At 41.1% G+C, this 16827-nt stretch overlaps 2 protein-coding genes across 3 annotated transcripts in view; one reads left to right on the top strand and one right to left on the bottom strand.

Moving 5' to 3' along the window:
• Positions 1–232: 232 nt before the first annotated feature.
• On the bottom strand, positions 233–1336 carry rprma (reprimo, TP53 dependent G2 arrest mediator candidate a). The gene has a single exon (XM_041951369.1). The coding sequence runs from the start codon at positions 1103–1105 to the stop codon at positions 797–799; it is 309 nt and encodes a 102-aa protein (XP_041807303.1). The 5' UTR covers positions 1106–1336; the 3' UTR covers positions 233–796.
• A 6687-nt stretch (positions 1337–8023) lies between these two features.
• galnt13 (UDP-N-acetyl-alpha-D-galactosamine:polypeptide N-acetylgalactosaminyltransferase 13) overlaps positions 8024–16827 on the top strand; it is a 37115-nt gene continuing 28311 nt past the window's right edge. For both annotated transcript variants that reach the window (XM_041950916.1, XM_041950915.1), the window contains exon 1: positions 8024–8165. In XM_041950916.1, coding sequence (XP_041806850.1) covers positions 8024–8165 — 142 coding nt within the window. The remainder of the gene's footprint in view (positions 8166–16827) is intronic.

Here is a 16827-nt window from a genome sequence, read left to right as displayed (position 1 = left end):
TCTTCATGTCGATTCAAATGAATAAAAGCAGAATATTTTCCTTTTCTAAAGTAGTAATAGTACAAACCTGCTATTTTTTTAATAATTACCACAATAAACCCTAAATCTGAATTAAATCTCTTCGGAAATTTTCAAAGCATGTCATTTTAGCGTCTGAAATCTGAATTTCTCTGGCACAGGGCGTGGCGAGGAATAATTCATGGTAGAAAAATAGACCTTAATTAAGAGGAAATCTTTAATTACAGAATGAATTTATTCCAATTAACAAGATACACAGCATGTTGGGCTCTCTCTGCCGCCCACACAGTCACTCATACAGTTATCAGCAGGAAATCCAGAGAAATACACTTATTGTAATGTTGCATATTGTATGCAAAAACACATACAACATACAGTACATGTTAAACATTAACTTCTCCATCGCGTTAGCAATATGAGAGGGTATTTTTAAGCAGCAACTACAGAGACTTTGCCACTTATGTGACAAAAGATGCTGCTTGACAAACGGTGCTCCAACTACAACAGTGCTTGACTGAATACTTTAGAAACAAAGAGGCTTAAATCGCTCTGTACCTCTTGGAGATGAATGAGTCTTTGTTGGCATTAAAGAGCCTCAGGGAATAAGGTGAAGCCACCAGCAGAGCTTAGTTACCTGCAGAATGGTGACTCTTTTTCTGAGGTTTTTTTCTGAACACCAATGTGAAAACAGGGGCTTGTTTTGGGGCTGCTGATCATCGCATTGCCTCCCATCTGTCTCCAGATCTGATTCAAATCAGAACATAAAGGTCCTCGTCAGTCAGTAGGCTCCCACAATCACCGCCTCCGTTTCCTTGGACGGTCTCCTGTCCGTCACCAAAAAGTTAATCATCCCCTCTGACTTTATGAGAAGGTTGCAACCCAAGAAAAATATGCCGAACACCACCGTGAGGGACAAAACGCACATGACGGCTATCTGGACCACCCTCATGATGAAGAGGCTCCTCTCATCCGGAGCGGCGGCCACGAAGCCGTTATCAGTCACCACGGACGAAAAGTTGCAGCAGAAGAACTCCTCTGTCTTGTTGAGCAGTCCGCCCTCCGTTTGGTTGAAAGCGGTGTTATTCATTTCCACTTAAAAAAAAAAAAAAATATATATATATATATAATAAAAATCAAAAACTTTTAATGCGCGAGAGGCAGAGAGGGGAAAGGCGCGCCTGGATCAACCCCCAGAGAGATTATCATCAAGTGGAAAGTGAAGGCGGCGAATTGAAGAAGTTCCGTCAGATCAGACAGCGCTCTTCTGGAGTTTAACAGGCTGCTTTGGCATCGCATTACTGGACGATTCATGTGCTCAGTCGCCAGTTTCAGAGCGGAATGAATCCACCAACCCGCGGTTAAATAGCCAGACGGTACCTGCCTGCGTTCAACCGCTCGAGCGGCAGGACAAAAGCGGCAAGAGCGCCACCATACGACCGGACTGCACGCGCGCCACGAGGGTCCATGCGCATCATTAAGCATGCGCACGGTACATCATGTTCCGCGTGTGTCTTCTGCGTGTGTATGCATGCAGCCTGCTGTGTGTATATCTACAAACATGCATGTGCACTGATTTACCAGTGTTGACTTTATGCAGCCCAGTACAAGAGAAATCATGCAACTGGGAATTGAAGTGTTTGTGGTTTCAAGTGGATCATAAGTCATCAATGATTAGTGATCAATTAGCTTTTATATATTTTATATTCTGATCAGAATTTGTATGGGCCAACAGCACTGACTGGAAAGACCTAAAAAGTTCAACAGGTTCAATAAATCTATTGAGCCCTTATGTAGCAAATTACCTCTTTTGAAACACACGCACGCACGCACACACACACGCACACACACACACACACACACACACACACACACACACACACACACAAAGCCTGACTGTAGTTTAGAAAAGTCAGTTGCCCGTACGGTCATCAGTGATGAGCTCACATTTTCGTGCTCTAAATTAATTTTACTAAACATTTTGCATGTTTACTCCTCAAAACAAAGATGGCGACTGCACATTACACGCTAACCTCTGCAAACCGGTGACGGTCGAGAGAGTTTTTGTCTATTTTGTGAACATTTTATGGATCGATAAACTTGTCTTGGAAAAGCAAAAGTGTTAGTTCGACATAAAGGAGGCTCTGTTCTTTTCAGGAAGTCGTGACAGTGTAACAATGAGTCAGCATGAACAATACAGGACCCTGAAGCCGAGGCAGCTAAACAGAACTCAGCCTTGGCTATAATTTTCTTACTGTTTGGTGTGAAAAATGTGCTCAGTGAAAAAGACCTATGGAAGCACTGCACATCACAAAAAGCTGAACAAAAAGAAGACATTCTTCAGATATTGGTGGTACATGTGTCTTACACATATAAAAACAAGTGGAAGTGCAACGATCATCACTCAAATGTTTTTTCTTCTCCACACAGCTGCACAAAGCCATCACATGAAGTCTTACCCCCCCTCTGGAACAAGGAGGAACCAGGACATGCACTGACATCTAGTGGATGTTTTCAAATTTGGTGCAGACGCAGTGTTTGTTATCCATACAATTATAAATGGAGGTCAGATTTATCTCACAGCCCACCTACAACAGTGCATTTGTCAGCTGTTGCCTTGTAGTCAAGCTCACTGAAATAACAATAAATTCGTCAATTAAAAAAAAAACAGTTTCCAGTCTGTTACAGCGCTCCGCTGACAGCGCATCAGATCATGAATTGCTGAATGGGAATTTAATGAAGGGCTTAGACTTGATCCACATCATTGCCCGGAGGCCAGCGCAGCGCTTAAGCCCTCTCACTGGTAGCAGCAGATGGCAGCATTGTTCAGCATGATTCACCTAAGGCCTCTCCTAAAATAGCTGTGATCCAGACAGCAGTGTCATTCTGCCAATTTAAATTAATTGGTCGGTACACACACACACACACACACACACACACACACACACACACACACACAAATACATACACACAGACATATCAAAGTGTATGTACTTTATGCTGATATTTAAGTGTGTTTATTTAACCAGTGGCTGTAAATCACTCTACTGTTTCTACTTTTACCATCACGATGTGTAAGTCTTCACACTGTTGATGTTTGTTTTAACATTACATACATGGTATGAAAAGTAGGAAACAATGCAGACTATTTGTACAAATCTGACAAATCCATGAATGGAAAAAAAAAACACTCTAATATGATTTTCATGACAGAAAGAGCGAGGCCAATTAGTCATTTAAGTATTGAGATGACAGAGGGGTCAGAATATGATGCTATTACTTAATAGTTGATTTCAGCCAAATGATGTGCAAAATATAGCTGGAAAACATTAAGATACATTTACATTTCTGAATTAATCTCATCCAATACAATTAAAAACACAAAAACTCAAAGCAAGAGCAAACTTTCCTGAAAGCAAGAAACTGAAACATAAATTGTAAATTCAATCGAAAGGGAGTTTTGAGGTGGACATTCTCTTTTTCATATAGGAATCGCAAATAAAAACAAACAAGCACATATTATAATAAGAAGAATAAGAATAAAATCTTACACAAAATGAAGTGTAACATACATTAGTTTGCATGTGTTACAGTGACATCGCAGCACTGATCACTGTGTTTTGCCCGTTGGTGGTGGTGCGCGCGCCTACATATACCAGACGCACGTGACGCTCCACTTTCAAGAGGATTAGATGAGTGACGTCGCTTCCAGCCAATCAGAGGGCAGGAGCGAGGCATTGGCAGGTCGGTCTGAGCTGATGTTAGATTGCGCTCTACGTTATCTCGCCTGTCCCCTCTCACCGTTATAAGATTCAGTCGGAGAACAGGTGCGCGCCAGGACGCGTGTCGCGTTGACCGCATCGGCGTCCAGGCGAGTGGGGGAAATTCATGGAGACTGTCCGTGTTCGCCGGTTTACTGCGGCTCAGCTGAGGGGAAATCATATCAAGGAGTCCAGACAGGTACCATGAGAGAGGCATTACCGGATGGACAGTATCACACGGGATTGTGCGCTGCGCTGTATTGAGATGGACTGTATAACTTAGGTGTCACGTCGAGGCGTTGCGCGTTTGCAGGAGCGTTTTATCCAGTTTGAGGCGAGCCGCCAGCTGTGCTGTGTACTGGGTCATGTTTTCTGCGTTCAACACGTTGCCTGAGAGCGAGGCTGGAACAGGTCACTGGTTCACTCCATCCATAATTTAGGTAAGCTGAGTATCCTCGGTGGATGCTGCGTGCACACCTTCAATTAGGCAAACACTGTGCGGTGTTTTTCCTCCACACACCATGTCAGTACATTTAATGATGAGAATTATGGTGCTTATCATTTGATGTTGCATTAAATCGAGGTACCGTGTTTATTTGCTCTTAATTGCTGTTGTCACTGTGTTTTTTCCCATCTTCTTCCTGTCAGAGCCCACAACGGAAAGAATAAAGTCAATATATAATGTGTATGCATCTGGATGAAAGATGGGCAGAGTCTGTGTGTGTGCGCACACCTTTTAAAACCAGCAGTGATGAGTCTAATCTTTTTCTGTTGTTTGGGTTATAAAAGAACTTGCAGGCATTGGCCTAATGGGCTTATCCTACAGATCAGCTCTGTAATCACCTCCTGTTCCTAGTAGGGCTGGGTCTAGATTGACAGACATTGGCAAACAACTATATATATATATATACATATATATATATATATATAAATATCACATGCCAGTATTTATGTGTTGTATAATACATGTTAACCACTCATTCCAGTACCAACTCAGTACCAACTTTTAAGTCTTGTCAGTTTTCAACACTTAATGTCGCAGACACAACACACACAATTTGTTTTGGACTTGCATGATGGCTGGTTTGAATCCATGCACGCAATCCAAGCATGTGAATGCTCTCTGCTGTAAAGTACCCACGAGCAAGGCACTTCAGTCCCAGTCAGTCCCTCATTTGTCAACAGCAGAAAACCGTGTTGGCCACATGTGAGAACATTTATGATCAAGGAGCAGGATCTGATCACTTTCTCATCATGTCGCTCTCATGGTTCCAGTGTTGTTGATCTGAGTTGCATCACTGTGGAAAGCAATTAGTTGGCAGTCTGACAATTGCATACATTAGACACACTCCTGTTGAATGAATGAGGAATATGGAAATTAGCTCACAACGCTGCACCAGACATTTCACAACAAAGAGTGTTGCTAACAGCACCATCAACTGTCACTTCATGGAGCAGCTAATAATGTTCGGTGGTTTACACTTGTCTCGAAAGGACTGGAAAAAGTGGCTTGTAAATACTGGAGGGACCTGTTTCTAGCACTGTGTACAGCAGACAGGAAATCATCTGTGCAGATGGTTATGCTAATTGATTCAGGCTCCTCCGGACGACACTCCGGCAAGCTGCCGGCAGCGCGGTTGGTGGTACCAAACCCAAACATGTCTCTGCCACTGACTCACCAAAGCAGATGGTTTGAGATGCAAACAGACAGAATCATCATTGATCTGTCCATGATGTGAGTGGAGGTGATATCCTACATACAGACTTGGATTTCAGCAGAGTTTTACTGAGACCGTTTTCTTGATTACACTAATTATTTGGAAGCCTAGATTGCATCCATCTACTCAGGTTAGAAGTCAGTGGATGGTGTTTGAATTCTGTCTGTCTGAGATCATCCACTGCGCTGCAATCTCTGGAGCTCTTGATGCAGCTGGACAGAGGCTGCCTTGTTTTTGAATGAGATAAGAATTAGCCCAGGGCAGCAGTGTCAGACCCTGTGATGGACATTTAGACAGGGAGCGGAGAGGACAATGTGCGCGTATGTGTGCGGAGTGCAAAATCATTACCATGCTGCAAGTGAAAGATAAGGAAATCTGTCGGATTCCCCACAGGAGATGCTGCAGGCGTTTTCTGCTAGTAGTAAAAGTAAAGGGTAAGTTATTATACATACATGTGTCTGCAATCAATCATATGCACAAACTTTGGCTGAACGATATGCAAAAAAAATCATCTTGTGATTATTTTAACAGATATTGTGATGTGTGTCATAGTTTTAGTGGAAATGGTAATTTTCGGATTTGGAAATTGTTGCAGGAGTGATTTTTGCTGTACCAAAGCAGCATGCTCCCTCACATCTGGAGAATATGATGTGTAGGCCGGGGCCTCTCTATAGCACAACAGTCACAGTGTATAACGATATGTTGTGACACATTTTACCTTCATCAAAAAATTGCGGTGTCTGCAGCTAATTGGGATTTCGATAATATTTCGATTAATTCGATTACAGCCCCATCGCAAACCGATTTTTACGAGCAACGGCATCTTTACTATGTGATGTATGAAACAGCCTATGTTTATCTCATGAATGTCTAAAAGACTACTGGGTATTTGTCTGTTTGATTCTCTATGCTTGAAAGCATTTTTTTCATCATCCCACTTCCATTCTGATTATACTTTCATAAACCTTTCAGTCAACAAAAAAACGATAATTTAAATCAAGTAGAAATCCCGTTTGACAGAAAATGATGTTGTTTTTCATCGGAAATGTTACGAGGCGTACATCTCATGCCAATGAGATATCTAACCTCCACAAATTGCCTGTGGTATGAAAGCTTCCCAGATGGTCTTAGCAGCGCTGCTCGTGTAGGAAGTGGGAGAAGTCTGTAAAGGGGAAATTAGCATTCATTCAGCCTTTCAAATGGAGAGATGTGGAGGGTCTGGGGTCAGTCCAATGTGGGTAGTTGGTTGTGACCCTCTGCCTCATGAAGGTCTGTGCGCGACTGAAGGCAGCGACGCCCGTAAAACCCTGCTTTTAGAGCAAAGATAAGAAAGATCTATTTAAGCAAAGAAACCTGGAGTGGACCTCACTCGCCCTTCCTGGCTGGCATATACAACATATATTACATACATGTTGTTTGTCCAACAGAGAGGACTGGAAAGTTTATTTTTCAGCTGTAAACTGTCCCAGTACCTACTGACCCAGCGTTTCCTCCTACTGATACGATTCTGATACCTCTGCTGCACTGGTTTCAGATGAGAGTGGTGCTCTCTTTTCCCGGAGTTGAAAAGCTGCTCACCTCTCTGCAGAGGAACTCACTGGGACCATTTTTATGTGCGGTAACGCGATGCCAGATATTGCTGTGGCACTAAAAACTGAGCTGGCCACCTGCCATGGATTAATGAATGTAACTGATAGTGGGAACGCTGAATTTTATTTGAAGCAGCTATTTTCCAGTGTGGATATGTCACATCTGGCTGATACCAGATCTGCTAAATCTAACTCCACTCTCAACCTTTAACCCCTGAGCCACCGGTGCACCTCATTATCAGATGTTCTCACTCTCAGACACAGATATTCGGTATGGCCTCCACCTCAGTCAGGCAATGTATACACATACGTATCGACATGTTGTTTCTTTTCACTTCCTTCTCTTTTCTACCTCTTTTCGTCTCCTGTTTTTCTTCATGTTTGTACAAATCCAATGCAAAGTTCTCCCATTAACATGCTCAACTGTCCGCCTGTACCAAATCTCACTTTGTTGTGTTCACGATGTTGCTTTTGTTGTGCTTTTTCTCCATTTTGTTGCACTTACGTCGGTCCAATTGATTCCACCTTTTGCATAATGTGACATCCCAATGTATGAAAACTAAAACAAATTGAAAAATGATGTGTAACCTCAGATGAAGTGAAGTCTGGAGGAGATGATTGCTAATCACTTTTACAGGAGACAAGTATTGAGCTGCTTTAAACGTGGCTCCTCACTGATTTTGCTGACATCATGTTTCATCATAAGTTGATCTTCATAGCATCGTGATTGATTTTGCATCTGATTCACAGCAGGACGACTGAAATAATTGTCATGATTCTCGTTCTCATTTATTTATTTTTTTCTGTCCCGTAGGATGACGCCTCTCAGTCAAACCTGCTCGGTCTCCTCCCTGTTTCCTCGCCCCGTCTCCAGAGTTCGTCCGCAGACCGAGCGCTCCTGAGCACCGTTTGGCGGCCCGGCTGACATCACGGGGAGGTGATGCGACGGTTTGTCTACTGCAAGGTGGTGTTGACCACCTCTTTAGTGTGGGTGCTGGTGGATGTGTTCTTGCTGCTCTACTTCAGCGAGTGTAACAAATGTGATGACAGGAAAGACCGCTCGCTGCTCCCTGCCCTCCGAGGTGAGTCTGCTCCGCCGCTGCTGTTCTCAGGGGTCCATTCAGCACTTCACTCCCTTTCCGACTATCTGTCTCTTTAAGCTTTGACAATCGTTTTCAGGATTTGCTCATTATAAAACAATTAATGTTGATTTTTGGATTTCAAGAGCTTTAGCATTTGTTTAAGGGGAATGATTGGGAGGAGAAGAGGAGTCCATTTGTGATATCCTGAAGGGAGTTAGCTTTTTAAATATGTAGTAACCTTTTTGGTTTAATTTCTAAAATGGAATCAAATTATAATCATATCTTTATTAAATGCGTTTGAGTGTTTGTTCTATATACATGTGAATTCTTGAAATAAAATTAACAGGTGTGGTCTTTGCATGTTTTTGGCTATTGCGCTAGACACCATTTTACATTCCTGCCCATACTCATACATAAATTTACATCCGAAATCACAAAAACATGGAAATTAACAGATATTATAATAAAAAATACATACATAAATAATAGTAATGATCATCATACTAACATGCACATAAGGGCTCTCACACAATCCCAGATTACATCATACAAATGAATTAGCACTGCCAGACAAAATAACATTGTTTCAAAGCACTGACTCTGCCTGTAAACCAAAAAAAGAAATGCAATCAAAAACAAGAACAAGTACACAAGCAAAGAAGTCTTGAAGTCAAAGACAGAAGTAATTGATCTGAGCAAGGTAGGAAAAATACTAATAATATCATTGTGTGGTAAAGCAGCTGTAAGTACAGATTGATTTTTCTGCATTTCAAAGTAATTTTGACAAAAATAGATACAGACATGATGTTACTACCAATAAATTTTCTTATTGTTCTGAAATGAAGTGAAACCAGGAGCTTACAGAGGCTCGAGCTCTTGAAAGAGGTGTGGAGGATATGTTTTAGCTTTAAAGACTCAATATTCATTCTTTCATGCAAGAATTACACCCAAATTAAAACAAATCAGGGATTCTTATCAATAATTGTTAACTGTCTGAAACGATGAGTGTGGAGCGTGTTTGCTGAAGGCGAAGTGAGACCTCTCTCCTGACACAACCTCTGTGTTTAGAAAGACTCAACGATTTAGAATTACTAGAATTACATGAGCTGGAGCTTTGATTTAGTTTTCCTTTCAGCTGTTTTGATGTGGATTAGAGCAGGTTTCAACACAAATATCACACACGACATGAATAACAACCAGGATCAGGGAACATACAGTGTGTTTGATCTGGAGGCAGCAAGCCGTGTGTGCTCATCTATTTTTAAGATTACATCTTTAGAAGAGAGCTTCTGGAACTTGTAAGATTATTGAATGACTCCAGTTTATAAATGAGGCGACAATTAAATAATTCCCTTTTTGGGGGGGTGGTTCTCTGCATTTCAGGTGTTTTGAATCTACTTTTTGTTTGGCATCAGTCAGCATAAGCCGCAGACTTAAAATGTCCCATCGTTTCACCGGGATGCTAAACGCAATCTTCATCATCCGTCACAAATCCTATTAACATGATGAAGTTCACTTAGGGGCAAAACCTTTGCCTGAGAGGTCAGAAAAACATAAAAGGTTGACTCTAATGCAAAAAAAAAAAAGAATGATTGGTGGTTATTGATCTCCAAAAATGCAAAAACACCATATTGATTGTTAATGTGTGTGATGTCTGTGATATGAAACTGATGTAGAGTGAGACTGTAAGACTTAAACTCTTACAACATCTCTTACTACTTGTAAGAGATGTTGAGTTCAACCTAAACCACAGCACCTCTTCTGCAGAGTTCATTTCCTCACACGCTCTGCAGTAAGCAGGTTTCTAAGAGGCTTGCTAAGCTGCTTTTAAGGTTAGAATGAGGCAGAGCTGCCAGCTACTGAGGCTAATTACTACACAAAAGTACGCTGTTACATTGGAGTTACTTCGCCTATAAAATGGCTTAAATATGATGATTTGCTGCATATATGAAGTGGATGTTGAGAATATTTTTCAGTAGTTTTCCACGACACTGCAGGTGTTTTTAGGTTTTAAGTGTAATCCAGTTCATTCAGCCCACTCTTAATCCGTCACTGATTCACAGGTTCACTTTTTGAATGGAATCAGTTTACCCCAATTTTGTTATTGCTTAAGCTTTTCTGTCAGGTCGCACTACTGACGTTCAGGTGATTTAAAACCATTCAGGTAATGGCTGTGTAGTCAAAAGGTCAACATATTATACAATAGATTGAAGAATATTCAGTCTGCTGGAGGTTGAAAGTGAATCGAACCAGTGTTGTTCAGTTTTTGGTCACTCGGAAAAAAATAAAATAATGTGACCGATGTGCAGACACTACACATTATGATGTTGGCCAAGCTGTGTATGTGTCTATTTTGAGTCATGTTTTTGGCTCCTCAAACTCCTGAGAAAAACATGCAGGGCTGTAGCTGCTGAATATTTGATCTCAACTTTGCTGGCACTCTGTAGGTTTGCCTGTCTGACAGTTTGTTTGATTGCTATTAATAATAATAAACTGTTCATTACTTTTAGTAATATAATAATAATAATGCCATCTTTCATGCAAGAATTGCAGCTCAAAGTGCTTTACAATGACAAAAAATACTTACAATGACCATTAAACAGGGATAGAAAATGTATGTAAAATTAGATGGACAAACTTAATAGACAATCACTCAAAAAGTTACTCGTCTTATGTGCAAACTCTGCCAATCGGCAAACAAGCATAACAGAGTCTCCCAAATTGCCGATGGACACAGATTCAGCACCAATCTTGATTAACTGAAATAAGCCTGTTTCAGCCCACCCCAGAGCATCTTCTCACTGGTTTAACCTCACTGCGGGTATTAACCGTGTCGGGCACAGCCTGAAGCTGCCCCAGAAAGAACCACTCTGTTGTGGTGCTGTGGGCAATAAAAGCACACACCACAGTCTTTTATAAGGTGTATTAATAACACAAGAGAGACATTTAAACCCACTGAATAGTAGAGACAAAATAAAGTTAAAGATGGCAGAAATTGTGCTTTTCAACAAGGAAATCGCATGGACCAAGTACTTCACATGGAAAAGAGAGAATTAACATGATAAGGATAGAAATTAATGTAAATAAGATGGAGAATAAAGCCCACTTGATAGTGCTAGTAAAAATAAGGTTGAATGAGGATGAAAATAAAGACAATATAATATGCAAGATGGAAACTAAAACCACTGAATAACAGTAATAAAATAAAAGCTGCATGATGACAGTCAGTTTCTACTTTCATTTTGGACAGCGATGATCCCACCCTGCTCATTTCCAGGTTGATAATGACCTGCTTTAAAGTCCTGATAGGAGCAGCCACCCCTCACCTCAGCTCCTGTCCGTTATGTTTGTACGTTTGCTTGACAAACTACGGTAAAGCTATTTTGAGTGGTGCTGTTTGTTAATATATAAAGGAAAGGATGATTCATAGACCCCTGTAACCACAGGTTCTTGTCTACAGCATGAATATGTGCATTTCTCTGCACCACATTATAGCTAATTAGGTATTGCACTTCCATAAAGTTGGAGGACTTGGCAGAGACAAATGGCTGATTTTCTTATTATTTTGGTCAAGCCCCAAAAACACTGGAATACACACTTCCCATTACTTAATGTGTGATTTTCATTGAATGGGTTTCAAACCCCATGCAGACAGTTTGTATAAAAATGTGAGATAAATCTTCACATCATCATTGTTATTTTCTCTACACATGTGGAGACACAGCTTTAGATAAACTCATCAACCAAACTTTCTGTTTTGTTCCTTCTTGGAGTTGGTGGGTGACTGAATTGAGATCTTTTTGTTCTTTGTGCTCCATCCAAGAGTGCATGTTTTAAACTGGCTGAACCATCCATCACTGGACAGAGATTTGTGGAGACCTAGTGTGAGACAGTTAACAGCCTCTGTGAGCCTTAATGAGATTTCCACCAAGTTCAAGGCCGAGCATCGCAAAGCAAAGCTGTGTTGCACACATGATATGTCTGAAAATATAATGTAGTTCAGTGACGGTTGGCGCTTTCACTTATGGATTGTGATGCACCTCTGCTGTGAATCACTGCATCTATGTTTAGTGTTGCATATATACATACATTATTGTACAATCTGGACATGTTACATTGGACTTCGGTAGGCTTCAGCGGCAGTTTTGCTCCTCCGTAGGTGTCGAAGCTTATACATTCAAAAATCAATGACAACCTGGAGAATGTCATGATAATGGTGAGATAACCAAAAACACCTATTTATTTTAGGGTTGCAACTAGCGATTATTTTCATAGTCAGTAAATCTTTTGAGTATTTTCACGATGAATCGATGAATCATTTAGTCTTCAAACTGTCAAAACTATGAAAAATGCTCATCACTATTTCCCAGAGCCCAAGGTGGCATCTTCAAATAGCTTCTTTTGTCCAACCAACAGTCCAAAATAAATGACAAAGAACAGCAGCAAATCCTTACTTTTAAGTAGCTGGAACCAGCAAATGTTTGACATTTAAGTAATTAGTTTTCTTTTGATTGGCAAATCGTTGCAGCTTGAAATTATTTGATTTATCAAGTATACCATTTCTAGCAGGATTTCACTTATTTTTCATGCTTAGACAAATTAATCTCTCTGATATACAGCAGCATGACCTGATTTCCAAACAGCATAAAGTTAAAGATGACACATTTCTTTAATATTTTAAGCCAGATTGCTTTTTTTTATTTCCATCTTTTAGACTCTCAAAGTAACATAAAAGGAAAAAGGCCTGAAGTAAAGGTTTGGGCACCTTGCATGGTCAGTGCTTAGTAACATCCCCTGTGGCAAGTATCAAAGCTTGTAAACACTTTTTGTAGCCAGCTAAGAGTCTTTCAGTTCTTGTTTGGGTGATTTTTCCCATTCTTCCTTGCGAAAGGCTTCTACTTGCATGCACTGCTCTTTTGAGGTACGCCCACAGATTTTCGATGGTGTTTAGGTCGGGGGACTGTGAGGGCCATGGCAAAACCCTCAGCTTGTGCCTTTTGATGTAGTCCATTGTGGATTCTGAGGTGTGTTTAGGATCATTATCCTGTTGTAGAGACCATCCTCTTCCTCATCTTCAGCTTTTTTACAGGTGGTGTGATATTTGCTTCCAGAATCTGCTGGTATTTAACTGAATCCATTCCTCCCTCTACCAGTGAAATGTTCCCCCCTGCCACTGGCTGTGACACAAGCCCAAAGCATGATCGGTCCACCCCCATGCTTGACAGTTGGAGAGGTGTTCTTTCCACCAAATTCTGCACCCTTTTTTCTCAAAACATAACTTTCCTCATTGTTTCCAAAAGTTATTTTTTTTTATCTTCATCAGTCCACAGGACTTGTTTGTAAAATGCATCAGGCTCGTATAGATGTTCCTTTGCAAACTTGTGATGCTTCTGATTTTGTGGTGGGGACACAGGAAAGGTTTTCTTGTGATGACTCTTCAGTGAAAGTCATATTAGTGCAGGCTTCCCTGCACAGTAGAACAGGGCACCATCACTGCAGTCTGCTAAATCTTGAATGAATTTCTTTTGCAGTCGAACGGGGGTTTGATTTGCCTCTACGGCAATCCTACAAGCAGTTCTCTCTGAAAGTTTTCTTGGTCTTCCAGGGCTCAACTTGACCTCCACTGTTCCTGTTAAATGCCATTTCTTAATTACATTGCAAACTGAGGGAACGGCTACCTGAAAATGCTTTGCTATCTTCTTATAGCCTCTCCTACTTTGTGGGCATCTGTTATAATTTTCAGAGTGCTGTACAGCTGCTTCAAGGAGGGTATGTCTGCTGACTGTTGGGGCAAGGTTTGAGGACTCAGAGTATTTATAAAGCTGTGAGATTTGCATCACTTGGCCTTTCCTAACGATGATTCTGAAAGCCATATCACTAACAAGCTAATTAAGGTCCGAGTTGGTTAAAGTTTTTTGAGAGCTCAAATCTCTTGGGGTGCCAAAACACTAATTGTACAAAACAAAAATAATACACTTGTCTTGCTTAAAATTTTGATGTTTCATCTTTATGCCTTTTTGGAGATTAATCCATCTTCCACTCACTCACTTAACTATTCACAGTAGCAGAAATTTTGGCCCAGACGTTTGCATGCCACTGTTTAATGCAGCACCAGCTGGGTCAGACTGACAGGCAGGAAGCAGAGTGGAACCACAGAGAGAAGAGGTGAAGGTAAAACTGTGGAGGAAAAGGAATGCATCAAGCTCGTGATAGAGCCTCCAAATGTGCACCACCACGCAGACCTTTTCCTGCAAAGCAGATGAGAATGAAAAGAGCTGGAGGACAATCTGCATGTAGATTAGCGTCCTTGACTGGAGGAATCTTGCAAACAGGCATCAAAGAGTCCAGCTGAGCTCTCGCAAGACATTCCAATAATGAGCACAGCATAGAGAAGGTTAGCATATACGACGTGTGGAATTAGAGAGGCTGGAGTTGTAATTCATATAACGGACAGGTAGACAGTGAGACATGTGACAGTTTATTTTTATTCAGCACTGAAATATGAGTGATCGTGTCTCAGAACACTCATTACCTGTGAATGTGAGGGAACCTTTTCACTGTAATTGCTTGGGCTGACGCTGCAGGCAGGGACATTGAATTAGATTGATTGACCCAAGGACACACAGAGCCACTGTTTTCTTCCCAGATGATCGCGGTCATCTTTTATAATGAGTGCTCTGTGTCAGGAGGGCTTGAAAATACCACCGAGGGTTTGTTTCCAAAGGCTTCTCTGATCTGTGTGTCGCTAAGCAAAGCCATATTTGTGTGTCTCAATGTTTTTAGACTTAATACTCGATCTGTTCGTATAATTTCATAGACGGAGAACTCTGAAAGTGCAGGGGGTGAAAAATGATCATTTAGAGTCTTGAGGGAACCAAGTTGTTAACTTGTGCATGTGGCAAACACGTAAAAGCCATACATTAATTCAAACGTGAAAATAAGCTTTTATGAGAACAATAACTGGCTGTTTAATACAGCGTAAATATGCTGACATTTGGATTGCAAATACTATGTAAAATAAACAATAATGAGGATAAAGGCTTGAAAACAAAACCTTGCAGGTAGGACATCCTTGATTTACCCCATTTATACCAACACCCTGAAACCCCAAAACACTAGAAAAAGATTTTATAGCCATGTTAGCATCTCTGGCCATGGAGCGAAATGCTAATGTAAGAATGCTAACAAGCTCACAGTAATAAAAGCTATTTATAATGTTCACCATCTTAACTTAATGTGTTAGCATGCTAATATTGGCTAATTAGGTGTTAAATGTAATCATTGAGATATTTCAGGCTGGTAGTCTGGCCGATGGACCAACGTTGCAATCGCTAGAGCCACGCAGCTAATGTTAGCGTAGATAAAGAGTTTGAGAGGTATGCAAAATGAAGAAATAAAGAGAATTGGTTGGAAAAAGCTCCAGTTTCGTCTGCAGTTTTGACTCAGATGTACTTTGGCACAAATGGAAAACATCTCGTTAACTTTTGCAAATTCATGCCGATTTACACCATATTATTCTGCTGAAGTCAGCAACATTTCACTATTGTATCACATATAGGTTTATCCATGCTTGAAAAATATTAATTTGTTGGATTATTTCGTAACATTCACGTTGCAACAGAGAGAGCAGAAATGCAGTGGGAACAGGGACTGACAGTTTGCCTTGTTATTTCAAGGCCTGAGGACTGTCTCCTACAGAATTCACAAAGTATTCTGCTCTCTGTGGTTGTTCACGTCTGAAAGTGCTGTTCCACTCATTATTCAGTAAGGCTGACATAAATATCATTTTTCATTTTTGCAATAATCTATATGATTAGTTGTTGTGGTGAAGGCAAACCAAGTCCACGCAGCCCAGACTGGTGTTAATGGTTTGCTGGATTTTTCCTGAAAAGTCATGAGCTGCGTTTATCCAGGCCGATAAACTGATGGATTGACGAGGCTGAGCATGTGTTTGATGGACATTTTGTTCAATCATCCAGCTCAGCTCTCGAGCGGTTTCCATCAGATTTAAGCCAGTGTCTAAATGGAGACTGTCAGCAGCGGCGTATAGAAAAGAGCCGGATCAGTTGAGGTTAACAATCCGGCAGACACCAGCCCGGCTCCACGAGGGGTCGTAGGGAATCCTCTTAACCTGAGGCCTTGCAGCTAATGTGAACTGTGTGTCCCCCTTTCATGGAAATCACTGCCTTTGCTCTGAGATTATTATGAGTGAGAGAGAGAGGACAGTGATAAATCCATAGAAGGTTATTTACCTTTTGGTGAAGGGAGCTGGCTCGGTGTAGCACCAACAACAGCAGTGCTGCTGTTGTGCAGGCATTTGATTGTAGGAGCACACAGCAAAGACGACTGTGGTAATTCTAGAAAGGATTTTGCCTTCATGCTCCTTTTTCATCTATTAAAACGTTCTCCCAAATCTCTGAATTCAAAACCTCCTAATAGATTAAATTAAAATTAAATATAGCTGCCAGTGTGCAGTGCTTAATACCCACTCAGCCCGAGCCACAGCAACCAGGAGAGCGCTTAAGCAGAGCGCCAGCATCGTCTGTATTAAACGTCTTTTTCACATTCACCGATGTGTGAGGAAGCATATTTTTTCCCAGCCTGTGCAAGTGAGACCAGATTCTCTGTATGTGCAGTGTTGTTAAGTGTTATAAAGGGGAAT

This window comes from Chelmon rostratus, chromosome 13, assembly GCF_017976325.1.
Source record: "Chelmon rostratus isolate fCheRos1 chromosome 13, fCheRos1.pri, whole genome shotgun sequence".
NCBI classification, from domain to species: Eukaryota; Metazoa; Chordata; class Actinopteri; order Chaetodontiformes; family Chaetodontidae; genus Chelmon; species Chelmon rostratus.
This window is presented reverse-complemented; position numbering and strand designations above follow the sequence as displayed.

What these genes read in the sequence shown, in the direction of transcription:
- rprma (XM_041951369.1), bottom strand. Translation starts at nt 1,105, where the DNA reads ATGAATAACACCGCTTTCAACCAAACGGAGGGCGGACTGCTCAACAAG.